The following is a 25,771-nucleotide window of genomic DNA, read 5'->3' as shown; positions in this document are numbered from 1 at the left end:
GACCCTGTGGGTGAGCTCGAGGCCTCCAAGCCCAGGTGTCCTCCGGGGCAGGAACGTTGCGGAGCGTCCTGCGTCTTTCCTGGGTCCCTTCCGCAAGCTCCGCAGCTCAAGGCAGGGGACACCAGGGCTCAGATGTGTGTTTTCTGTCAGGCCGGCCCCGGCTCGCTGGCCGCCTTTCTACCGACACCGGACCGTGGGCCGGCCGCCTGCGCTCCTGGCCCGCGCTTCCCTCCCGCGTTCCCAGCGTCCCGTAAAGCTCTTCCTGCTCACGGGCACTCCCGCTGGCCTCGGCCGCCCGGCCCGAGCGCACCCCTCCTGGGCCACGTGCCCCTGCCCCCCGCTGAAATGTCACCGTCCCCCGCGTGTGAAGCAGCGCCTCCCTCTGGTGACTGACGTGGGAGCAGTTTCTGGAGATGGGCCTTCGGCCTGTGGGGAGACCCAGAGCAATGACTCTAGAGAGATCTTTTTTTTTTTTTTTAACCCTTTTTTATTTTGGACTAATGCAGACTTGGAGAGGCGCCGGGAAGTGGCACGGAGCGTCGCACCCACCCTGCCTCTCCCGGTGTTCACGACCGGCCGAGCCAGGGCAGTTGCCGAAACTGAGACACTGGTCTCGGGGCAGCGCGTTAACTAGACGTCGGCTCGGGCTCCACCGCCGTCCCGAGCCCGCCCTCGTCTGTGCCGGGACCCCGTTCCCGCTCCTGCCCCGGCTCTCTCTGTCTGGCTCTCTCTGTCTGGCTCTCTTCATGCTTCCCTCGGCTTCCGTGACGCCCCGCGGGGCAGCGGTCGGGGATTTCGCGGACGGGCCCGCGCGTTGTCTCGCCGGCGCGTTCTCGGGGTCGGCACGAGGTCGTGTGCTCGGGCGGGACGGCCGCGGGGTGCCGCGCTCCCGTCGTGGTCACAGTAGGTTTCACAGACGTGATAAAGGACAGCGGCTGAGGTGGGCTCAGGCAAGATTCATTAAAGGCGCCCTCGGGCGAGGTGCCGTGACCCGAGAGGAGTCGGGGCAGTCGCGCCGGCAGGCGGTCGAGTGGGTCTTTCATCTGGGTTAAGACCGGGCGTAGGTTCACAGCCGTGTAAGGTGCCGTATTCAGGAGGGGAGGTCGGGGGAGCCCTGATGTGCCGGTTTCTTGCACAGGTATCAGGTTGCTTGTGGAGACGTGACCTGGGCACACATCCTTACGGCGGGAGAGTCAGGGCTGAGGAAAGGCCGGGGGGCCTGGAAGATGGTGGCCGGGCGGTCATTTCTGTTGTTTCTCCTGCATTCCTGGAGCCGCCGACCCAACCGTCACGTCAGGAGCACCTATGTCTTCTTACTGGTCCGGGATGCCTTGATGCTCCCTGTCTAGGCTCGGGGTGCGGTCGCAGTCCGCCGCAGACGGGCTCCCAGCACGGGCACGGACGGCTCTCGGTCAGGTCAGGGTGCCGCTGGCTGCGCTCCGCTGAGCTCTTCCTAGCTGTCCCCCTGCTGCGGCTCGCGGGGTGGGGGGACAGGACAGAGCAAGCCGCGTGGTTTGACCCTCCTGACCTCGTCAGCTCCTCGTTCCCTTCCAGAGGCCCTGCTTCCAGATGCCGTCCCGCCGGGGGTTAGGGCCTACGAATTCTGGGGAGACACACTCAGCCCATACAGGGGTATCTGGTGGGTCCCCCCCGTAAAGTCACTGTTGTTTCCTTTGTAATTAAGACGCTGAGGCTGTGCGAGTGTCTTCTCTCCCTCAGCCTTCACCCGGGATTTTAGCCTTGTTCTGCCTCCGGCAGTCAGTACTGTGTTGTTAGAGAGATGTTTTGGGTCGTGTTTGAGGGAGATTTTCACCTGGAGGGGCTGCTGGGAGAGGCTCTGAAGGCACGTAGGGCGGCTGGGAACAGCTAGTTCAGATCCCAGTGAGGAGAAGTCCCGCGTCTTCCCGTCTTCCCGCTCAGGAGGGTGGAAAGAAACCGCTCATAACCATCCTGACTGTCCGGTGCTGGTGCAGGAGGAGAGCTTTCCCGCGAGGCAGCGACAGACCAGCGTCGCGGATTCACGTCGTGGGTTGAGGGAGTGTCGCTTCGGGAGAGAGAAAGGGGGTGGGGACCATCTGTGCTTGCTTTTCTTCAAGTCGGCTCCGTGTCCAGCGCGGGGCTTGAACTCACAACCCTGAGATCAAGAAAGGGATCCTTTTTCCCCTAGAGAGACGTTTCCACTGTGTTTATTTTTTTAAAGGTTTTATTTATTCATCTGACAGAGACACAGCGAGAGAGGGAGCACAAGCAGGGGGAGTGGGAGAGGGAGAAGCAGGCCTCCCGCTGAGCAGAGAGCCCGACGCGGGGCTGGATCCCAGGACCCTGAGAGCCTGACCTGAGTCAACCAGGCGCCCCAAGAGAGGGACTTTTTTTTTTATCAGAGGAGAAGATTCTCTCTGTACCCTAGGATTTTAACCACCGAGATGCCGTCCCCTGCCCCTGGCTGGTCCGTGTTTCCAAGTAGGTCTCGTGAGCCAGGACCGCATGCGGGGTCTGGTTTCGTTTCTCTGATTGACTTGCTTTGTAGAATCACTAGGCTTCCAGGCAAAAAGTAGGAGCTGCTTTATGTTCCGTGGAAGCTAGGAACGGGGCAAGTAGAAGAACGGGCCGAGGCCGCAGCGGGGGCAGCACAAGGACAGACCTCGGTTTTGGCTGAGGGTTTCCGTGCAAGCTGTGAGGGTGCAGCCCGAGGGCCGGGAGACGGGGCGGAAGACTCCTGCTGGGTTTGGCTGGTGAGTCCCTAGGCAGCGGCTGGTCGTTCCCCGCAGAGGGAAAACAGTTTTGACAGATGCTTTTGGGTAGAAAAGTGCAGGGACCGGAGCTCAGAGGGCCTTCCCGGGCCTGGGATCCGCACCCCCGTCATCGGTGAGCCTGGGTTTTCTCGCCGTGTTAGCCCCAGGCCGAAGAGGAGCCAGGAAGGGGTTGGGTTTTCCCTCGTGCCTCCTGTGGGAGCCACCAGAAGACCTGCCTGGGAGGGCTTACTGACCGACTCCCGCGGGGCTCCCCGAGCGGTGCGGATCTCGGGGCCCCTGACCTTGTCAGGCTGTGCCACCTCGTGGTGGGTGGGCCAGTCCCGGCGCTGGACGGGCTTCTAGTGCGGGAAGGGGAGCTGAGCGCTCCCAGGGGTCCTGCGAGGCCCCGGCTGACCAGCGTCTGCGGGCTGTCAGGGCCCTTCCGGGGAAAGGCCCAACGGTCCTTCCAGCAACTCTCCCACGGCTGCCACAGACCCCCCCGGCAGGCAGGGCGGGGAGCCCAGGGCCCACCCCAGGCTGGGAGGGGAGCCTGGCCGCCGTGTGAAGGCAGCCGGTACAATCGCCACCTGGTGCTTGGAGCTCCAGGAACAGGGTTAGAGCCGTCCCCGCCGCCCTCTGGGAGGAGCCGGGGACACACCCAGGAGCCGGGTCCTGCTGCAGGCCCCTGGGGACGGTCTGGGCCAGAGGGACGCAAGGCCACCGCGGGGCCTTGGCTTCTGCACCATCCTTCCTGGTGCCTCCCGGAGGCCTTCCGGCGACTTCCATGTGCCCAATTCAGCCCAGAGCGCACGGCGGCGCTTCCTGCCTCCTAAAGGCACTAGTGACTCTGGTACAACCACAGGCTTGACCAGCTCCCCAGGGCCCGTCAACTTGGTGCCTTCCTTTTTTTCTTTTAATTCTGTAACAGGGCTTGGACTGGGCCCAACCCAGCAGATGTGGTATTGTTCCGTGCGAGAAACCAGGGTCACAGTGCCCGCTGTAGAGTGGTAAATGCTGGATGAACACAGGCCCGGGCAGGGCCGCCTGGCGGCCGTTTCCAGACCTTCCCGCCCAGCCACGGCGGTCTAGCTCGGACGACGCGTCCGGCTGCTGGAGACCGGGCCGTGTGCTGGCTCTCACCCAGGCTCAGAGATGTGTCCCAAACCACCACGGCCTGGGCCATCCCAGTCGCTGGCGCCTGGCCCCCCACGGGCTCCTCCCCAGGCCGGGCTCCCCGCCACGCGGTTCCATGCTGAGACCGAAGCCTGGGACGGGGCCGAGCGCGTGTGGGGTCTTCTCTGGGCCCCGGCCTCCCCGCCAACACGCTCCGACTCCCCAAGTTCACGGAGGGTGACTCGGAGAGAAGCCTGCCCTTCTCGATGCGCCCTCGGCTCCGGGGCAGGAAGAAAGCCCGCTGGCGTCCCCTCGAGGCCTCCGAAGCGCTGCGGTGCGAGTCGAGAGAACGGGGGGCCCCTTCGGCCCGGGCCGGGCCTTCCTGCTGAGCCGGACCGGCGTGCGCAGGTGTCCGCGCCGCGAGCTCCTCGAGCTCCTCGTGACCACTGCGGCCTCAACCCCCGGCTCTTGTGCTCACGCCGTCATCATTCTCGCGACTTTCTCTGGGGACTCGTGTAGACGCTTTTTCTTACTTCTTAAGCTCCATCCGTTGTTCATTCTGAGATCCAGGCTCTTTGTTTCTCCCGTGTTCCTTCATCTCGTTCACGCTGACCCTGTCCCTGGGTGTCCGGTGAGCGGCCACGCTCCGTGCCGGCGGCGAGGCCCGCGTGTGCTCAGGAGGCCGAGGGGCGGGGGGCGGCCCACGTTAACTGTGGCCTCTTGCTGCGCCCGTGCTTTGTCTGGGGTCGCCTCGGCCGTGGCGGGGTCTCTGAGGCCGGGCCTCCGGGTTCCCCCTCCTGCCAGCAAGGGGGGCCGAACAGCGGAGCCGGGGCTGGGGAGAGCGTGGGGGGGCCGCCGCCCGTAGAGACTTTCTGTGCAGCCACACCTGCTGCAGATGCCGCTGGGCCTCTGGCTCCGGAGCTCTGGGGCCCTGGGTGAGACCCGTCTCTGCCCTGGCCTCCCCAGCCGCTGGGCCCCGCTCCCTGGGTTGGGACCCCGTCCCCACCTTCTGGCTTACAGGCATTCTCTCCCACTTGGCGGTTTGCACCTCTTCAAAGTTCCTTTCCAGTATTCAGGCAGGATCTCAGGAGGTCACGGCGCGCCCGCATCCCGTTTAACTGGGAGGTCACCTCCCAGGACCATTTGCCCCCGTTTTCCTTCCCCCTGCCTTGTGGCCATGGGTTCTTGTGGGAGTTTCCTCTTCGGGGGCCCAAGGAATCCTGTCACAGTGCGGACACCACCACCCCACACCCCGGGGCAGGAACAAGGGGAAAGGGCAGCTGGGGCTTCCGATCCCGCGGAGGTGGAGAGCCCGGTTTGCAAGGGACAGACAGGACGGGGGCAGCGGCGAGCCGGCGGGGACAACGGAAGATGGAGGGTCCGCGGCCGCCCGAGCGGGGCCCGGTCTGTGCTGATGGCGCCGACTTTCCCTTTCAGACCTGGGCCTGTCTCCCCACCTCACAGCGCTCATGGCGGGCGGACAGCCCCTCGGGAACAGCAGCAGCACGGGGGACACTGGCTTCAGCTGCTCCCAGGACTCAGGTAGGCCTCCCGGCTGCCGGGGTTCCGTGCCCTGGTTTCCCCATCACACGGGGACTTGAGATCCGTTCTCCCCCACATAGGGCTGTTGACAGGCCCCAGGGAGGGGAACGTGGGCAGGGTTCACGTGCGGGGGACCAGGAGCTGTCCCCATCCGTGTCGGCCGGCAGACCGGCGCGTGTCCCGCTGCTGGCGGTCCGTGTCCGCCGCGGGAGCTCCGGAAATCTCATCCTGGCCCTGACCTGCTTCTCCTGGCCGCGGCCTGTGCCGCGGAACTCTGGGGCCGGCTGAGGGCCAAGACGGAGACCCCGCCTGTCGTCGACGGTGTTCCGGAGGCAGAACGTTCCCTGCGAACGTCTGTTGCCCGTCGTCCATCGCCCGCCAGCCGGTGGGTCGGCCGCTGGCCACAGGCCCCGCTGGTTCTGAGTCCCTCGTGGGAGCTGAAGGAAAGGAAGGTGTCTGGGTCCTTCCCCAGGCTCCATCCCGCTGCCCGCAGCCCGCGGGGGCCCGTGAGCCGCGGACGGACGTTCATTCGCGCCGTAGATGTTCGTCTGGCCAGGCCCTGCGCCAGCTTCTGGAGGTGGAGCGTCAAGCTGCCCTTCTGGAGCTTTCTGTGGGCTGGGCAGGACAGTCGCCGTCCTCGTGCTCCTGCCCTGAGGGGAAGACCATGACTTGGCGGGGGAGGGGAGCCGAGGAAGCAGCCGCCCTTTGCGGAGTATCTGGGGAGGAGACTTAGAACAGCTTCTCTGAGCGGGACACCGTGGAGGACGAGGAGGAGGCCAGGCAGGAGGAGGAAGGGGTCGGCCTCAACGCCTGGAGAAGGAGCGCGGCCCGTGGGTCACCCGGAGCCGGCGTGCGGCAGTGTGAGCCCGACCCCTCGCCGGCTGCTCCTCGTTAGGAACGACCGGACGGACGGGGCACCGCTGGGCACCTAGCGCTGTGCCACACGCGTCCCCTCGTCCTCACCAGCTCTGTGAGGGGTCTGGAGGCACCGAGGGATTCGGTCGCCTGCCACAGACCCCGGGGCCCTGTGGAGCGTGACCCGGCGGGCTGACCGCGGGCTGAGGCCGGCCCGAGAAGCGTCCTTCCCGCAGGCCGCAGGGTGCCACCTTTGCAGCCTGCCCTGCCCTGACGCAGCAGGAGGCGCCCGTGCTGCCCCGTCTTCCTCATTCCACAGTGCCGGGGCCGTGAAGGGCAGCAGGCTGGAGGGCCGGATGGCACGAGGCTGGTCCCAACTTTCGCCCCGTGTCGCGCGGGGCCCCTCTCAGCCCGGACCCCACAGCCCTGCTCTCTCTGTAGGACCCCCTGCCCCCTGCCTTAGTTTCCCCACTTTTTTGAGGGGTTTATTTTTCAGTTCTTTTTTGATCTCCAAAGAACTCTACATTTTCAAGTTTTAAATGTTTATTTAGCACAACGTATTTTCCACAATGATGGAAATCCAGACACAAAGCTCCCTGTCATCGGCCCCGCCCCCCCAGTCCCAGGCCTGGCTCAGTGCCCCGAGTCACCTGTCTCTCTGGGTAGCACACCGTGCTCCTCACGTCTGCCGCGGCCCCTGAAATGAGGTGCGGCACCCGTGGGTCTTGGGAAGACGGTGCAGGTGGGAGACGCGGCTGTTGGCGGGACTGAACCCGCGGAGAGAGGGTGCAGGGGTTCGGGGAGGGTGGGGGGGAGGGCCCCGCTTCGCCAGTCCCGGCGCACAGCCCAGCCTTGCTTGCAGGCACAGACGTGATGCTGCTGGAGGACCGCACGTCCGAGGACAGCGCTCCCTCCCGATGCACCTGCCCCCCCAAGAGAAGGAGCTCCGTGACCTTTGAGGACGAAGTGGAACAAGTTAGAGGTTGGTCTGCGGCGGCTGCTTCAGGACCACCTGGGCAGGGGCGACGATCCGGGCAGGCTCCTCGGCTCAGCCGGGCTCCCGTCCCCAGCGTCCCAGCCTCGCCGCCCTGCTCGCCGCCCTGACGACTGCCCACCCTGCCTGGCTCCCTGAGCCTCAGGGCCCCTGCGGTCGGAGTGGGCGGCATCCAGGCTTGGGGGGTGGTTCCCGTTGACCTCTAGGTGGACACCCCCACCCCCATCCTGGTTCCTATCTCCCTCGGAAGCTGCCACATTGTGTAAAAGCTTCTGAGCCTTCCACGGTTTCTCTCGTGTCTGGGCGAGGCGCGGGCAGGCAGCCGAACTTGTCCGCTCTGAGCCTCTGCTGCCTCTCGGGAAGTGGAAGCAGTGCCCCCCTCCCACCCCAGTGTTCCTGCCTCAGCTGAGGGTGCCGCCTTGGCCATGTGCTGCCCCTGGGGTCGATGAGGGCACGTGAGTTCCAGGAGAGGAAGGAGCTCCGCTACAGCGCCCACGCTTGTCACCCGGCTGTCCTGACGCCAGCCTCAGCACCTTGTCGCCCCTGGACACGCTGATCCGTAGAGGGACGGGGGCCACGCAGTGCGCCCACAGACGGAGGGTTCTCTCTGCTCTGAATCCCTGCCCCTGAGCACAGCCACCAGCACGGGCACAGCCACCGGCATCCCGGGGGCGGAAGGGGCGGAGTCAGAGACGTGGCAGTGCCCACTGGGACAGGGAAGCAGGGCCCTGTCCGAGCTCTAGACTGGCCGTGGGTCCCCTCTCTCGTCCTGACTCCAGCCGAGTTGAGAGACAGTCACCGCGGTCAGAGAGACAAAGTGGACGCGAGGACAGAGTCTGGCCTGCAGCCTCATGGGCTCTGTCACGTGTCACCCCCAGAAATAAAAAGTGAGTGAATCCCTCCCTGGTCCGCCCGGCGCACCAGTCGGCCGCATCGGGCTAGCTCAGTGGGGATGACAGTTGTGAGGGCAGCCTGTCTGCAGCCAGAGTGGGGCACAGGTGAGGGGGGAGGGGGAGGCCACGCGTCCCTCCCTTCTTCCTTCATCGTGCGTGTGGAGCAGCGCCCAAGGCTGGCTGCGGGTTGCCGGAAACGGACGACAGGGCAGTGTGCCTTACATGAGGCGGCCGTCGCCCCCGCTCCAGGAGGTTGAGGGGTAGGAGAGGAACTGTGCCCCCCGCCAAATGCCAGGGGAGAGATGGGCGGCCCGGGCAGTAATAAGGCAGTGGGTGTGAGGTTGAGGGTGAAGATTCTCTCTCTCTGTTGGTGTGGGTTGTTCGGGCCCTGATCCTGGGTGGGGCCTGCGGACCTTGATGTCACTTCCGGCCCGGAGGGTCTGGCCGGTGTGAGCCCGTGTGGCCAGGAGAGAGGCGGCGTGGACGTTACATGGTTCTGGGGCGCTGATACCAGGGAATCCTGGCGAAGGTGTGGAATTGTGACTGTCATTACTGGGAAGTATTCGTCAGGCCCTTGTGGGCCAGGCAGCTTCACTTCATGGTCACAGTTACGGGACCCTGGGAAGAGGGGCGCCGAGACCTCCCTCTGCCCCGGAGACACAGGTCGGGGAAGCTCCACGCCTCCCCAGGGAGGAAATGGGACGCCAAGGTTTTGAGCCTCGCAAACTGACCACAAAACCCACGCCCTTGGTTTGCGTCGCCGCCTGCCCCGGCAGTGAAGCGTCTGTGGGCCCGTTCCCCGCAGCCAGTGGTCGCAGCCCTCGGTAACCTCTCTGCTTCTCCCTCAGACGCTGCCAGGAGTCCCGTTCTTCGTGTGGGAGCCGCACTGCACCAGTCCCTGGACAGTTACGCGGCCAGCTTGGCCGAAGCCATAGAGGCCGAAGCCAAAGTCAAGCTGTTCGGGGAGGAGGCGTTGCCCAGGGTCCTGGCCACGGCCCGGACTGTCCCCGGGGCCGGCTTCGGGGGCCGCCGGGGCAGCAGGACGCCTGCGGGCCGGCAGCTGCAGCTGCGGAGCATCGAGGAAGGGAACATCTTAGCCGCAGGACGGACATGAGGGCCTCAGGGATGGTCCCACAGGGGGGCGCCTGGGGAAGGACATCTAGGGGCCGCCACCAGGAAAACAGTGCAGGGTCTCATGAGGCTGCACGCCAGCTCCGGGTGGGTCGTGGCGATGGGACCGGAGGCCTCGGAAGCACAGAGGCCAGCAGCGGAGGTGTGGCCATGACTTTTGGGGGGGTGTAGAAGGGGGACCAGGGACCCTGGCTTGGAAGGAAACCACCACATGGGTTACCGCCTCTTTGGGACTGGGAGTCATGTGGGGCACTGTCCCCGAGGTCTTGGGAGGGCAGCCCATTGAGGTGTGTTGTGGAGGACAGCAGGTGTCCCCAACAAAGCAGGAAGGTCCCCTGGGCCTCCGTGCTGCCGATGCAGGCTCCGCCGACCGCTCCGCACAGAACCCGGAGCAGAGCCCCTCCCGTGGGCTCCGCACGCCTCCATCCTGGTGGGGACCTTGCAGTCAGCGGGAGCCTTCCGCTGGCGCAGGGGGCGGCTCCGGCCGTGGGGCTGTTGGAGGGCGGGGCTGTCCTGCCCGCTTCCCTGTGGACTGATGCTTTGCTGTTTAAAAGAAGGGAGCAACCACTGTAAGAGATGAGGAAGGGGCGAGATGTTTCATTTCCAGAATAAAAAACAGCCCATTTGGTTCGGACACCCCGATCTTCCCCAGGCGGCCGGAGGCTGTGGTGCGGGAGCCGGAGCTGCTGTCCTCCCGGGAAGAAGCTCCTCCACGCAGGGAAACTGCATCTGCTGGGTTGTGCGTGCGACCTGAGCGCCTGCTGGGGCCCCAGTCCCAGAGCAGCCTGGGGCAGGAAGGGGTGGGAGAGAGGCTCGCCACTTGGGCCCTTCCGGACTGCGTGTCCCCTCTCAGAGCCACGCAGAGAGCAGGGTGAGGGGCTGGAGGTGGGTAGAGGGTGTCCGCGATCGCATCCCACTGTGATCTTTGCTGTTCTCTGAATCTAGGGGGGTGGGGGGGACCCTCTGACCACCACGGGCGCAGCGCTGATGCTGTCTGACGGGCGCCCTGCGACCAGAGCCGAGCAGGGGCCTCCCTGGAGGCCGACCCCCGCCCCCAGCCCCGACGCAGAAGCTGCAGGGGTGTAAGCTGTGCGGCGAGAGCTTGCCCGGCGTCCCTGCGAGGAGGGACTGCAGCTGGGCAGGGGGCAGCAGGGTCAGGGGCTCCCGTGTCCGGCCTCCCCCGGTGACCCAGCGGCAGACGGTCAGCAGAGGCAGGTCCCAGAGGCGGCTCCTCCCCAAAGCTCAGTCCCTTACACCGCGTTCCTGGGGCCTCGCTGGCTCCCGGGACACGGTGTCCTTTTGCCACAAGCCAGTGGCCAGCTGTTGGCTGAAGGCCTTTCCCGCAGCGTGTGGCTTGTGGCCTTCGTGGGGACCAGGCCCGTCAGCAGGGCTCCCCGGCGGTGCCGGGTGCTGGCCTAGGTTGGGGGGTGGGGGGCGGTGGCTTCTCGGGGGAGCAGAGGCCGGTTGCCCCGTGGGCTCTGCCGACACGTGCAGGTCACACTCCGCTTCCCCGGGTGCGGTCCCGACTCTGAGGGCATCTTGCGTTTTCTGCGCGCGCATTTCCCCTGCACTTGCCGGTGAAGGGACACGTTCGTGCGCGGCCGGGACGCGCCATGTGGCCTCGCTCTCTGGGCCGGGGCGGCCCCGGGGCTTGCGCGCCGGCCTCGAGGGCAGCAGGTCGGCCTGGCCCCGGGGTGCAGGGGGCGCCGCTGGACCGTACAGGCTGGGCTCCGGGGTAAGAGGCCGGAGACCCCAGGTCCCGGCTGGCGGGCATATCCCACGCCAGCGGGGACCCGCCAGGGTTTCGTCCGAGCCGTCCGGGAGTCCCAGGACGCGCAGAGGGATTCCCCGCCGTCTCCGGTTTTCCGCCGAGCGGCGGGACCGCGCGCCCCCGGCCCGTGCAGACGCCCCGAGGGCGCGGGCAGCCGCTCGGCAGCCCCGGCCTGTGGCCCCCGGGGAGGCCCGGCCCGCAGCGCGGCGCGTCTTCCGCGTCCCGGACCGAGGCAGGTTCCAGGCGGGCAGAGGGATCCGGGGCTCCCCGCGCTGCGCCGCTCGGAAACCCTCCTGCCCTGCCCGGCCGGAGCCAGCGGGAGCGCGTGCGGGGCGCGGAGGACCCGCACCCTGCCTCACGTCCCCCGGGCCTCTTCGGGGACACCTGCCGCCGGCGGCCCCTGAGCCCGGCTCCGCGCTGCGCTGGGCGGCCTGTCCTGGGCACTCGGGGCCGCGAGGTCGCCGAGGGCCTCGGTGCTGCGGGTCTCGGTCTGGGCGGGACCTGGTCGAGCGCTGGTGCCCGTCACTGTCCCTGTCCTGGAAGTTGCCACTGGACGGGGTCCTTGAGCCGCGTCCCGGATGCCCGGTGCGGGGCTCGGGGGCGCGCGCCTCGCCCCCTCCCCGGCCAGGGTGGCAGCGGTGGGGCGTTGGGGGCCCCGGCCAGGGCGGCAGCTCGCTTCCTGCGAGACCCGCGGGGCGCCGGGGACGGGGGTCGAGGGGCAGCTGTGCGGGGTGCGCGCGGGACAGCGCGGGTCAGGGCTTCCGGGCGCGCCCCACCTCGCGGGAGGCCCTGGGAGGCGCGTCCCTGCAGGGGCCGCGGGTGCGGAGGGTCGTCCTGGAGCCTCCGTGCAGGGCCGGGGCGGTGCGGCGTTTGGAGCTGCGAGCTCTCCTGTTAGCGGAGGCCGAGGACGGTCCCTCCCCACCCCGGGGCCGCTGTGGTCCCAAACCAGGCCACGAACTCCGCCTTGACCTCCCTTACAGCCTGCTTGGCCGTGGGTCTCGGCTCTCCGAGTCCGTGATCCTCCAAACCCCCGTGGCAAGAGGCCACACAGGGGAGGGGAGTCCATGCTGGGACCCACAGTGTGTGCAGAACCCCAGGTCAATCCCACGAGACGGAAGGGACATCCCAGTTCACCCTGAAGCAAAGGGAAATGGTCATACGTGGCTATGGGAGGGGACAGAGTCTGACTACCCTTCCGGGCTAGGGAGTGGGACACACAGAATCCAGGGAGGCCTAGGAAAGCCTAAGGCCTGTCTGACCTCCCAAAGTACATGAACCAGAGTCTGGGTCAAGTGCCAGGTCTTGGTCATGTGACTGTGCAGAGGGGAGAAGGGGGAGGAGGGACATTGTCATCGTCACTACGGGCCAGCTGGGCTTAGCGGGTGAGAGCTTGGGAGCCTGGATATCGGCTGGCCAGACCTAAAAACTGCAACCCGAGGTCGGCGACTGGATTTGTTTGGAAGGTTCCAAAGCACAAACTTAAATTTGGGTAGGATTACCAAGAATGCAGTTTTGCTCAATATTATTTTTAGAATGTAACACAAAGAGCTGTCTGTGTTCCTTTCCCTCAGAATTTTCCTGAATATTAATAGCTTGGGAATTAGAAGCCATTTCTGGTTTTCTTTTCCACATCACCATTTTGGAATATCCTAAGGCACCGACAGCTCAGCCCCACCCAGATGAAAACACAGCCCCAGGCGGACCCCAGGGATCCTGGGCAGGTGAGTTACCAGGGAAGCAGGCCTGCCACTCGGGTGTGGGTGCACTAGGAGTTGGAGTTCTAGGCCGTGTTCTGATACTGGGCCTCTGGATACAGAAGTTGTTAAAAACCGTCAAAGCAAAACTAAAGCAAGCTAATCCTGAAATATATTTCACTTGAAGTTTTTGGATAGTTTTTTTTAAAAGATAAAAAAAATATTTAGTATTATAAGTCACAGTATTTATAAATGAGTAGAAGCATATTTAGAATAGCTTTGTTTATCTGATTAAATATCTGTTTTGGTGCACGTATAGCTGTGGAAGTTGTGGATCTGTACTAGGACTGTGGACTCTGAGTGTGTCCCCCTCGGCCCACCGTGTGCCTCCATGTCCTGGAGCAAAGCCTCCCTCGAGAGAGCAGGCCACAGAGCGGGCAGGAGCTGTAGAAGCGGGAGGGGTGATGCCCTCATCACACACCCCTCCTCGTGCTGTTCACGAACGCCTCTGAGACAGCTAGATTCAGGGAGGGCTGTTCCCAGAAATACAGAACACTCTTATTTTTATTTATTTCTTAAAGATTTGAGAGAAAGAGAGAGAGCCTAAGCAGGGGGGAGAGGGAGAAGCAGGCTCCCTGCTGAGCAGAGACCCCCCAATGCGGGGCTGGATCCCAGGACTCTGGGATCATGACCTGAGCTGAAGGCAGAGGCTTAGCTCACTGAGCCACCCAGGCGCCCTATTTTTTTTTTTTTTTTTTTAAATATTTTCAAGTTATCGCTACATGGAACATGGGGCTCAAACTCACAACCCCAAGATTAGGAGTCGCATGCTGTACTGACTGAGCCAGCCACTGGAGTCCCATCCATGCCCGGCTGGAGAACACACGGCAGCCTGGGGCAGGGCTGTGAGTCTGCAGGAGCGTTTCAGACCTGGGTGGAGGCAGCCTAAGTCGGGCGGAGTTGGACACTCGAGTCAAGGAGGACCCGGGATGGTTAAGACGGGACGGTCAACAGCTTTCAGCTGAAATCTAGAAGTTAGAGAGAGGAAGAGCAGAAGCCAGAGCTTTCCACGCGAACGTGCGCCGGCGTGTCCCGGGAGCCGGCCGTGATGCCGTGATGCTCTGTGCTTGCTGCCGGAAGCCGAACCCTCTTTTTGGGGAGAGAGGCTCCACTAATGGGGACGGACGGGGCTGGAAGTGAAGATGATGTGCTCTGGAAGGAGAAACGAAAAAGAGCTCCGCTATGTGATTCTATCTCACGGAAGCCAAAACAGGAAAGATTATCAAATCGAGAATAAAGAGTCTTATGTTACCGAGAAGACTGGAAAATGTGGGTGAAGGTAGTAAGGCATGAAATAAAACGTCAAATTCAGGATATCTTAAAACAACCAACTTCTTTAATTAGAAAGCAACAAACATGCAAATGGCAAGTGTAGAAATTCATTTGACCAACATTTTCACTATAATGAAAATTACTCTTCCACACTGATCCAAGCGCTCATATCTGAAGGTTAGGGAAAATATTGCACTTTGCATTTTCTAGCACTCCTCACACATGGCAAGAAGTTTTTAAAACATTTTGCTAGTTTTGTTTGACACACTCTCCCAAATCCATGCACACAATCATTGCAAACCAATGTTAGGTTATCCCGAAAAAGGGAAAAACTCTGAAACACCATAACCTTAAATTGCACTAAAGCTCTGTAAAGAAAAAAGACAATGAATGTCTTCTACAAATCTCAGACCGTCGAGTGCTCGCCGCTCAGAGCTGGTTATTCCTCATCCTCGCTTTCATCGTCCCGACCGGAGCCTTCTGATCTGTCGCCCTCCAGCCGGTCTGGAAAACACACGAAATGCACAAGAAGAACTGTTTTCAGCATTGTAACTAAAGTAACTTTCAATACCTTTTATCTAAAACTCATTACAGTGCATACAGTCCAACACGTCCCCACGTAAGAATCCCTCCGCTCCTGTGTGGGACTGATTCTTCACCACTGAAGCAAGTGAAACGAGTAAGGGAACAGCGCGGGGCTCTGATGTCACGTCGATCTAAACCTCAACACTTAGAAAGAAAAGCTCTAGGGCCTGAGACCTGTCATGGTCTCTTAGCAGTGGTTTTCAAACCGTGCTCCTTGGGAGCCCAGGAGCCTCAGGAGGTGTATCGTGCCACCAGACCGACTGAGGGGAGGCTGTGGGGAGCCCGGGGACCATTCTCGCAGATCTGTGTACTTCTGTTTATAGAAAGATTTTTTTTTTTAAACATTTTATTTATTTATTTGGCAGAGAGAGATGACAAGTAGGCAGAGAGGCAGGCAGAGAAAGAGGAGGAAGCAGGTTCCCTGCTGAGCAGAGAGCCCGATGTGGGGCTCGATCCCCGGACCCTGGGATCATGACCTGAGCCGAAGGCAGAGGCTTAACCCACTGAGCCACCCAGGCGCCCCTACAGAAAGATTTTTTAAATTAAGTATCTGCTATGTTCTAGGTGTTGTGTTAAGGACACAACGGTGGCCATAACGGACACGTGGTCTCTGGCTTCAAGGAGCTTATCCAGATTAACTACGCAAATGACAACAGAATCACAGACGGTGAGTGAACACCGCTCACTCTCTCCGGCTTTCGGCAGGTGCACTCGCCGTTCCTCTCTGCAACACCCGCCCCGTGCTCCGGCTCACTCATCGCGACGCAGCTTTTACCCCCTTTGAGAACCGTTCCAAGACTTCGCAGACGCCCAGCCTGCGGAACGATCAGTCCTTCCTCTGCGCGCCAGGCTCGCCGTGTCTACCGTGCGACGCTCACCCTAACCGCAGACCCAGCGTGTTTGCGTGTCTTTGTACGCGCCAGACTTCAAGGGCTTTCTGAGCTCCTGGGAGGGTACGAGTTTTTCCTTTCTATCTTGTATCTCAGCGCCTAGGACAGGAGGTGCAGTGACAGCTCTCGGAATACGTGAACATGAGTTTTACTAACAAGCTGTGTTACACCGGGGCATACAGAGGAGGCAGCAGTGCGGAACCACGGCCACCACAGAAGCCCCAACTCAACTGGACTAGACCCTCTGTGCTGACCCCATTTCAAAGCCAAACTAAGGAGATAATGTACGTGTCTATGATTTACAGCCTGAGTTATACCAATTTTAGCTATTTTCATTATTACCTAAGTGTTCGATACGTTTGCAAAGTAAGTGAACAAAACCAAGACTTGGACAGACCCTCACAGGTCACCAGGCTCTGCATGCAGTGGAGGGACTGCTGGTCAGCAACGGGCTAACCCAAGAATGCCAGCGTAAAAGCGACGACACTCTTTCCTCGTGTGATAAACTTGCACGAGAACAAAACACGGCGCTGCTACCAGCTCGACCAGATCCCCACGAACGGGAGTCCTGCAGCTGACGGGCTAATTCCGCGAGCCTATTCCTGTCCCCCTGCAAGCGGGAGTGTGTAGGGCTCCCCCCCAAACTGCTGTCACACTGTGAATGAAGATAGAAGTGGAGGGTTGACAAGAACTGTCCCAGCCTTCGAATCGGGGGTTCAGGGTAGGACTGGGATTCTGCGGAGTCCAGAGCACGCCGTGAGGAGACCAGTGAGGACCAAGAGGGCCAAATACCGGTCAGTGGTCAGTGAGTGACTGACAGCGGCTTCCAGAAGGCGGAAGAAGGCGGGATACTGTTCTTCTCTCAAACCCACCTCAACCAGCGGCTGCAGACTCCTCGCTCTCAGAGGGGAAACCCAGCTTCTGAGAATAAATTAAACGAAATCTTTTGTTCAGGAAGTGCTGCACCTCTGCGGCAGGAAAACTGCAAAGCAGCTCGATGCCGACAGCTATCTGGTTGGCAGTGACAGATCCAGGCGCCCTGAGCAACACCCTCTCCTCCATGAAGACGGAGAACAAGAGCCGCTTCTCCATGCAGAGACCCAGCTCGGAGGAGCTCCAGGCCCTAGCGAACCAGCGGCTACTTACAACCAGGCCCAGGCGCCAAACACGGGAGAACGCCCTCTGCAGCCGAGCCCCTCACCTTCCCTCTTTAGAAACGGCCCCCACCCGGGCTTGGGGCAGACCCCCTGTCCTCTGCCCCCCGTGCCTGCTCCTGGGCGGTGGAGTCGATGAACTTCTAGCTCTTTGTTCTGCCTCAGGTGGGTGGTTTCACGGCCAGAGCCACTGGCCCACCGGCGTCCGTCCCCCTGATCTGCTTCGTCCCACATCGGGGCCCCCGTCTCACGGACAGAGACCGCACATTCAGACTCCAGTCTTCAGGGACGTATTCCTGAGGATGACTTCTCCTGCTTTTTGGAAAACGCAAAAGCTCAAGCCCTATTTCAATAAAGTGAGAGAAAATCTTCAGGGGGTAGAACCCAAGTATCTGCAGCTTAAGAAGCCCGCCAGGAGGTCCGACGTGCCGCCTTCGTGGAGAATCACAGCTCCACTGGGAAGGCGCTGCCCCGAAAGGCCTCCCTGGGGGTGAGGAGCGTCCAGACCGGACCGCGGCTGGCCTGCGCCATCACAGTCCCCTCCTGACTGCCCTCGAACGTGCACACACAATGGGACTTGGGATCCTGGAGCCCAGGGGGAAGGAGAGGACAGGCCTGGACAACCGGCTCACCCAGTAACCGCACGTCTTAACGACAGAAGCGACTCTTGTGCGCCTTTTTCTCTCCAGTCTTTTACGTAAGAGAAGAAAGAGAGTTAAGTTTACTAAACCAATTAGAAATTATCTTTTTGACCGACAGCAAAATGAAATGGAAGAAAGGAATCTTCCTGCTGTAAGACTTATCCAGTGTTAAAACCAAAGGGGGAGGGGAGTCCCGCCAGCTGCCAACCCACGGCAGGTCAGCCGCTGCGTGAGACGGACCGTGCCAACCAGAGAGCAGCGGTTTCCTAGAGAAAAACCCCGCAAGAGCCATTCGCCAGATAAGCTCTTTACAAGAACGCATGAGTTTTAGGAATCCTAATCAGCAAATGTTTTTCTTGTTCTAGACAATGCTCCCTCAAATCTGAAATCTGAAAGGACGAATTTTAAGTGTTACAGTGATTAGTTTACTAATACGGGAACCCACAAGTTACTGCGAAGATATTTTGTCGGGCTACTGACCTTTTCTGTTCACACCCCATGCAGAATTCCCACTCTCTCCAGCAGTCGTTAATATTAACAATTTGCGTATTTTCTTCCCACCTCACATGGGCTTCTTTTACTTCCTCAGATGTGCTCCGCTACTCTCTCCTCCAGGACTTTGAAAAATGCTGCCTACCCTTTCCTCCGCTGGGCATACTGTGTCTGCACTCCTCCCTCTCTCTGAGGAAGCGGTGTAACCGGTTCACGGCTAACGAAGGCCGGGGGAATAGGCAGAAGTGTCCCTGACAAAAAGTGAGGGGGGGGGGGGGGACGACGATGAAGATCCCGAGGGAGAGAAGACTTTGCTGTGTCCCCAAATCAAAGAGGGCCAGAGCGGATGGAGAGCACGCTGGGCGAGAGGCTGAGCAGCAGTGTGAGCTCAGATCGCCCAGAGGCCTGCATGTCACACTCATGACCTCAATGTGTTCCCACAAGTGACCTTCCCAAGGTCAAAGGGAAGAAAGGGCTTGGAAGCCAGTTTCACATTCAGGCTTTACCATTCACCAGTTGTGTGATGTTATTACAAGTAACCAACGTTGTAAAGGTTTGGAGCTAATTAGGAGAAATTTGTGAAATGACTAGTATAGCGCCTGATACATTATAGGTATTAGAAATTTAATTTATGAAATCAGTAAAGAAAAATACTCTTTTGTTCGATAAATGTATTTTGTTTATAACAGATACCAATCTTTTCTGTTATTATGAACAGATTATGCACTCCTTCTCGAATGTCAGTGACTACACACATTTTGTGTTTCTTTAGCTCCTCACAGTGTATCCTTGAAAACAAAAAAAAATATTTAAAAACCATACAGAGGTCCTGTGCTTCAACCCTGGCAGCAGCAGTTACATTTATTTTGGTCTGAGCCAGGGTTACTTCTCAGCACATCCACTACACAGGGAGATCCCTCTTAAGGGTTAAAGTAGGAGCCTCCGCGCTGAGAAGAGAAGGGACAGCTTCAATCAAAGTCTTCAAGTTTCATCATGACACTTTCCAATACATTTGGTTCGTGAGGAATTAAGTTACTGCGCGAAGATCAAGCGTTCACCGAACTCCTAGCTCAGAAGTGACGCTGCCTTCAGTTTGTGGTTAAAAGTAATTGTACGAATCACGGTCAAGCAGACCCGAACGAGTAACATGACGCGACCACGGTGTCAAGGACCCTGTGACAGTTCTTACCGGCTCGGATATGATTCAGCGAAGCCAGCATCCGCAGCATGAAAGAGGCCGGGACCGTGATGGTGTTTCTGGTCTCTTCCAGCATGAGTTCGTTTCGAGTTATAACCTAGGAAGCAAGCGGAGCAGCACATCAAGACCGCGATGTAGCCGCACCCCGCGGCGGGCTCTCAGCAGGTCTGAGGAGTCGCCTCGCTCTCTGCACCCTAAGGCCACTCGCCGCCACGGAACTACTTCACCGTGCACCTGAGGGAGTGGCATCACACAACACGACTCTTTCGACCGGCAGAGGGACGAAGACCGCACTTTGAAGCCGCTTGAAACATTCAAGAATTCAATTTATTTTTCACCTGTGCTTTGTTTCCTAGAGCAGCTACCTAGGTCTGCTCATTCTTCCTCCCTGTGGCAGAGCGGATGCACTTAGTGACACAGCCGTGTTCAGTGAGTTCTCCGGGGCCACTCAGGTTTCTCAAGAAAACATCACCTTGACTGACGCCAAGTAATTTTGAAAAATAAACTTTCGGAGAAGAGTCACCAATGACCTGTGTCTTATGTACAAGACGGGACTAAGTGAGTGTCCATAAACACCGAGGGATCTGGGCAAAGGGAAACGGCAGAAAGGGAGGAAAGAGGAGGAAGGCGCAGAGGCTAATCTGTCAGCGGCTCCCCAGTAATTTCATGCACGTTTTCAGCCCCGCAGCGCACCCCCAGAGCCCTTTACAGTCTCGCCCCAAGGAGCTGCTTCCTTATCCACTCTCCAGTGGTTCGCTTGCCTTAGGACACCTTGCAAAGTGCTGACCCTTGATCTCAAGGGCTCCTTAGCACCCTACCTGGTGAACTCAGTCCAATTCGTACTTCCTCTGGAGACCCCGTCCATCCGCCCCATCTACGAGCACACTGCTTCTTTGCAAGGGCTTCCAGAACACTCTGCATGCCCCTCTACGTTCTGGCTGACTGGTCACTGTCCCACCAGTCTACATGCTCTGAGGGAAGGTTTGTTTTTTACAATTCAGCACTGTGTCTAACAGAGGCAAAGTTTATAAATGTCTATTAGAAAGCAGATATGGGGGGCGCCTGGGTGGCTCAGTGGGTTAAGCCTCTGCCTTCAGCTCAGGTCATGATCTCAGGGTCCTGGGATCGAGCCCCACATCGGGCTCTCTGCTCAGCAGTGAGTCCGCTTCCTCCTCTCTCTGCCTGCCTCTCTGTCTGCTTGTGATCTCTCTCCCTCTCTCTGTCAAATAAATAAATAAAATCTTTAAAAAAAAAAAAAAAAAAAAAAAGAAAGCAGATATGGGAATTGTGATTGTCAACCTTGGTCTAGACTACCGGTTTTCTAACTTACTAATAACACTTTTTAGCAATGGACCCTTATTTCGTGTTTTTAAAAGGGTGCGGCATCAACGTGAGCCACACGCACCTGTTAACAGAAGTTCGGCCGCCAGTAAGCAGCTCACTAATGCCACGAATCGTTATGTTTGTAAGAAATCCTACAGGAAAACCCACCAATAAAAACCCTAGCTCCAGCTGGGGAGGAAAACCCCAGAATTCAGCTTTTGTATTATCCACCTTCCCCTCTCTCTAGCCCACAAAAAACCTAGAGCTTCACAGAGCCCAGTTTGAAAACTGTTGGTTTAACCAGGAGCTCAAGAAATCTTAAAATCTGACAGTAAAGGAAAAGATTCTCCAATCATTTGTTCTGCTACTTATTTGGCTGTGATTATGGAGGACAGCCATAACTCATTTTCTTAAAAGGACAGGGTTTTTTTTTTTTTTTTTTTAAGATTTTATTTATTTATTTTTGAAGATCACAAGAAGAGCACAGGCAGAGGGAGAGGAAGAAGCAGACTCCCTGCTGAGCAGGGAGCCCAATCCCAGGACCCTGGGATCATGACCTGAGCCGCAGGCAGAGGCTTTAACCCACCGAGCCACCCAGGCGCCCCAAGGTTTTTTAAATGATTCTTCATTGCAATAAGCACAAAACCAGTCAAATTGTTTTTCTTAAACTATAATAACCTGGTATTACCAATAATCAATATTGTAATAAGCCTAATAATATTTTGATGTTTAGCTCTCTAGTATTACAGCCATGTTTTAATCTTAGTTTTTCTTTTTCTTAAAATTTGACCTCCTTAACTGAATAAACCTGCTTATGTTACCGATTAATAATGAGCTGCTTTGGGGTGCCTGGGTGGAGATGGATCAGTCATTAAGTGTCTGCCTTTGGCAAAAGGTCATGATCTCAGAGTTCTGATTTCCAGCCCTACATCAGGCTCCCTGCCCGGGTTGGGGAGGAAGGGACCCTGCTTCTCTCCACTCCCCCTGCCGGTGTTCCTGCTCTTGCTGTCTCTAGCTCCGTCAGGTAAATAAATAAAGTCTTTAAAAAAAGAAAAAAAAGTAAAAGAAAATAATGAGGTGTTTTAAGTCTTCTTAAGAAAGCATTTCAGGAACAAAGTGATATATGCGTTATAATAATTATAAATAAAAGTCTTACTTCATCAGCAAGTTTTCGGTTAAAAATCCTGGACTCTTCTAGTGGTGACCAGATCTTTATGTCATAATCTATGCCAGATGAGGCTAGAACTAGAAATAAAATGTTGCATATTAATATAAAGCATAAAAACATGCCGTTAAGACACTCATACACAGGTCACACATTATGCATGTATGTTAGGGGTGTGTGTGTGTGTGTGTGTGTGTACACATACACGTGCAGCAACACTGAGCCGGCATGGAAACTGTACTGACGCATTTAATGGTCAACTGAGAATACTATTTAGAAGATTTCCTAAAAAAGTTACCCTAGAACATAATTTTAAGACCAACTTGCAGTCAGTCCAATTTCTTTCCTACCCCCTGCTCTTTTAGGAGAAACATGGGAAGTGTCCAACGAAAGGCAAGAATAAGCCAAGCTCCTTTGTTCTGTCGGATTAACTTGGACATGTGAAGACTAATGAGGCTCGGAGACGCAGGCGGAGTCGTGCAAAGTGTGGTCAGCCGAACCTCTTGCAACTTGTAAAACTTAGAAGAAATATTAAAGAATAAAGGCTTTGATCTACTTCGTCATACTTTGTGCCAAAAGGAGGTTCTAAGTGTTTCTGTTTTGAACCCAAGGGGAGTCGTAACAGGCTCTCCTGATGGCCTCCTGAAGTTCCCCCACTACTCTCACACTGACCGCGAGAAGGAAACCAGAGCCGGCGCGCGGACTCCTGACACGGCCGTCTTACTTGGGTCAAACGGATGCGGCTGCAGGCAGTTGACCACGTGGTCGTCGGCCTCCAGAAGCATCAGGTGCTCAGCGGTGCGGCGGTCCCAGATGAAGATGTGGCCGCAGTCCGAGCCGCTCATCACGAAGTTAGCGCCCCAGAAATTGGCTTCTTTTATCTAGGGTTAAAAAGAAAATTGTGGGAAAAGTCAAATCAAAGTTACGAAAACAAAGACTCTATTTTGCTACTGAAAATATTAATTGACTTAGAAAATAAAACATTTCCTAAGAGACTCTTTGTCTTCCATTGTTTTTAAATGATGGAGATTATCAGCAAGCATGATCCCACAGTAAGTGATGACAGGTGCCCCATGAAACAGAGACTATGTTCTGTTCACGGTTGTACTTTTAGGGCCTTAAACAGTACTTGGCAACAGTAGGTCCTGAATTAGTAGCTGCTAAATGAATGCATGCATGCGATTTCTGGGTTTTGGAAAGTGTAATGGAAACTTCTATGTCTACATGTTGTTGAACTTTCCAAAAATGGTTCCACTTTAGCTTTATAATAAAAACAAATCACAGAAAAAAATGAAGGGTTTCCTTTTATATTTCGCTTTATGCCAAAAACCAAAAAGTACCAATAATCTTTTTATCAGGTATTCTCTCACAATTGAGAAGGAAAGATGTAAACATTTTACTTTTACGAAGCAATGAGACAGAGGACTAGGACACACTGGAACGGTTAGGATGACATTTCTCAGTGGATGTGTATCAGTGAGCCACAAAGAATCTTTGTAGTTCAGGACATTTTTCAATCATTTCATCGGCAGCTGCTACTTTGCTATTTTTGCCAAACCAAAGAGGGGAGACAGTTTTGTTGTTACTTAGAGTTACTGTTATATTTATTTAACTTTTCTTTTTTATTCCTACCCCTAATATTTTCATACAGAATTTTAACCAGCAAAATATAAAAAATACACATTGATTACTTCTATTAATAGTGAGCACTGTGTTTAGAATGATTAAATTGTTACCACCAATGGTATCTATAGAGAAAGCTAAGTAGTTCTCTGTCCCAAAGTAACTTTTTTTAAAGTAAGCTCCATACCCACCCTGTGCTTGAACTCAGGATCCCTAGATCAAAAGCTGCATGCTCTACTGAACTTTTACTCTTAACTCTGGAGAGAAGAGATTAAAACTGATTCTTTAGATACTTTTGGACGACTCAATGAATATATGAAAACAACACCTTCTAAATATGAATAGTTCAGAGTTCAGAGTTGCAACATGCTAATCATCTTACAAGATCCCCTTAGTGCATAATTAAAATCACACTGGGTGTATGACTTGTGGACGGTAAAACTTGAAAAGATCTTAGAGATCATCTGGTCTGTTCTTTTTTAAAAAAAAAAAAGATTTTATTTATTTATTTGAGAGAGAATGAGTGAGAGAGAGCATGAGAGAGGAGAAGGTCAGAGGGAGAAGCAGACTCCCCAAGGAGCTGGGAGCCCAATGAGGGACTAGATCCTGGAATTCCGGGATCATGACCTGAGCCGAAGGCAGTTGCTCAACCCACTGAGCCACCCAGACGCCCCATCTGGTCTGTTCTTATATCACAGATGAGGACACAATGTCTAGAGAGACAAAGTGACTAAAACAAATCTTCACCTGTCAATCTTAAGAGTTGTTATAAAGTAACCAGACTACATTTTGCAATGAGCCTGGATTTCACATATCTAAATCTTTCTCTCCAAATCAACAGAGAATGCTAAAATGAGCCATATATATGTCAATATCCAGATCCAGATCCAGATCCAGCAAGTGTGAGAGAGCAAAAAGAAGCAATTGTTATTTGTACCAGCTAAAAATTTTAAATTTCTACAGCGTTTCCTTAGTAGGCCAGAATTTTCTTGTGAACAATAATGGTCTCGGGCAATCTATTCTAGGACTAAAACAACCACGTCTGGGTAAAGAGGTAACTGTGAAGGCACAATAATGCTGCACTGGACCCCAGTGGCAATACATGAAGACTATCTTTATGGAAAATATTCATATTATCAATCTGTAATTTCTCCAAAGAGTGCCATGAACATTTGGTACCATTGTCCTGGAGTTGCGATGGCCCTTATAAACCATCTTTACTAGTGGCCTTCTAATGTTCAAAGTATCCAATTCTTCCATTTCTTTCCTTTCTTTCCTCCGCCTGAAGAACTCCTGGATGCGGGCAACAGCAGAGCGTCTATGAATTACATATTAAAAGAAAAAAACAAAAATAAATTTAAAAACATCCATAGGCCACTATGGAATCAAAATGAGGAACATTAAAATACAGTAAAGTCTAAAAAGTATTGAAACTAAACGTTATCTCAAGAAGGCATCCCCAACCAAAGCATAAAAAAGCAGACACAACAGTGAGACTACATCAGACTAGTTGAGTTACTAAAACAAAATATTTTAGTGAAGAGATCATTTAGAAATTTGGGACTGGTTGAGAAAGTAAAGGAAACAGCATGCGGCACACTGGTTTTTAAAGGGCTATTTTACAAAACATGAGACAAAATTAATATGCAAGTTTACTACAAACACATCCTATTCGATATCATTTCTCTTCTCCGTATGAGAAAATGCAGGGCATACAGAGAAAAGAAAAAAATAAAGGGTAACATATAATTGCAGAGGGGAAACTTGTTTGGAGATTTTGTAAAGATGTTCTCAGCAAAGAACAGACTAGTAAAGAAAAAGAGGGTATTACCGTATGTACAATAAAACAGGGACTTTCAAACAGATTCTATACAGACCCCATTAAAAGTACAGATTTGGAGCTAATGAGGCAGATTTTACTCTCCTAAGACCTGAGTTGGTTACAGAGCTGGAGACAAGAATGGGCCCTTTTAAGACTGATTTAATTATCAGAAGAAACTTTTCCTAACACAGGATATACTTAATGAGTTTGTTAGTCTGAATTTACTACTTAAAACATTACATTTTGACAGAGAATAGACCAAAAAAGTCTACAGATCAGTAAGTACAATGAACACTATAACAGAAAAATAGGTAAAGGACAAGAGCAGGGCCACTACAGAAGAAATGAACAGTCAGTAAATATACCAAAGGATGCTAAGCCTCACTAATAAGATAAAAATAAAACAACAAACGAGCTCTTTATGTGTTGACCGGATTAAAGAGAGGTTAATGTCTATTTGAGTGGCAAGACTATAGGGAAACAGACACTAGTGGGAGGGGTTTGAAAGTGATTCTATGTAAAAAAAAAAAAGTAAACTCCTTTACTGGAGACTTTCCACTGACGCAGAATGCATATGCAGGAAGGCAGAACATCTCACGTGTGTGGCCCAACGAACTTTCACAAACGGAACAAGCCCGTGAACCACCACCAGTGCTGACAAACGGGGCATAACCTCCAGAATTCTCCTAGCGCTGCACTCCCACCACTGCTCTCCCGTAAGGAAAACCATTACTCTGGCTTCTAATGGGATGAGTTACTTTTGCGGGTCTGTGAACAGTGATCACACGGAACCGGAGGATGTGTATTTTTGTGTCTCGCTC

The 25,771-nt window shown here is 55.8% G+C and overlaps 2 protein-coding genes across 11 annotated transcripts in view; one reads left to right on the top strand and one right to left on the bottom strand.

Moving 5' to 3' along the window:
• GPR161 (G protein-coupled receptor 161) overlaps nucleotides 1-9,333 on the top strand; it is a 42,842-nt gene extending 33,509 nt beyond the window's left edge. For all 5 annotated transcript variants that reach the window (XM_032318055.1, XM_032318058.1, XM_032318056.1 and 2 more), the window contains 3 exons: nucleotides 5,283-5,387; nucleotides 7,105-7,224; nucleotides 8,978-9,333. In XM_032318055.1, the coding sequence (XP_032173946.1) occupies nucleotides 5,283-5,387; nucleotides 7,105-7,224; nucleotides 8,978-9,243 (491 nt within the window). In that variant the 3' untranslated portion in view covers nucleotides 9,244-9,333. The remainder of the gene's footprint in view (nucleotides 1-5,282; nucleotides 5,388-7,104; nucleotides 7,225-8,977) is intronic.
• A 4,762-nt stretch (nucleotides 9,334-14,095) lies between these two features.
• Nucleotides 14,096-25,771, bottom strand: part of DCAF6 (DDB1 and CUL4 associated factor 6) — a 142,211-nt gene continuing 130,535 nt past the window's right edge. For all 6 annotated transcript variants that reach the window (XM_032318047.1, XM_032318048.1, XM_032318049.1 and 3 more), the window contains 5 exons: nucleotides 24,308-24,446; nucleotides 22,230-22,386; nucleotides 21,497-21,585; nucleotides 19,009-19,114; nucleotides 14,096-14,561 (listed from right to left, as the gene is read on the bottom strand). In XM_032318047.1, coding sequence (XP_032173938.1) covers nucleotides 14,497-14,561; nucleotides 19,009-19,114; nucleotides 21,497-21,585; nucleotides 22,230-22,386; nucleotides 24,308-24,446 — 556 coding nt within the window. In that variant the 3' untranslated portion in view covers nucleotides 14,096-14,496. The remainder of the gene's footprint in view (nucleotides 14,562-19,008; nucleotides 19,115-21,496; nucleotides 21,586-22,229; nucleotides 22,387-24,307; nucleotides 24,447-25,771) is intronic.

Source organism: Mustela erminea, chromosome 17, assembly GCF_009829155.1.
Source record: "Mustela erminea isolate mMusErm1 chromosome 17, mMusErm1.Pri, whole genome shotgun sequence".
Taxonomy (NCBI): domain Eukaryota; kingdom Metazoa; phylum Chordata; class Mammalia; order Carnivora; family Mustelidae; genus Mustela; species Mustela erminea.
This window is presented reverse-complemented; position numbering and strand designations above follow the sequence as displayed.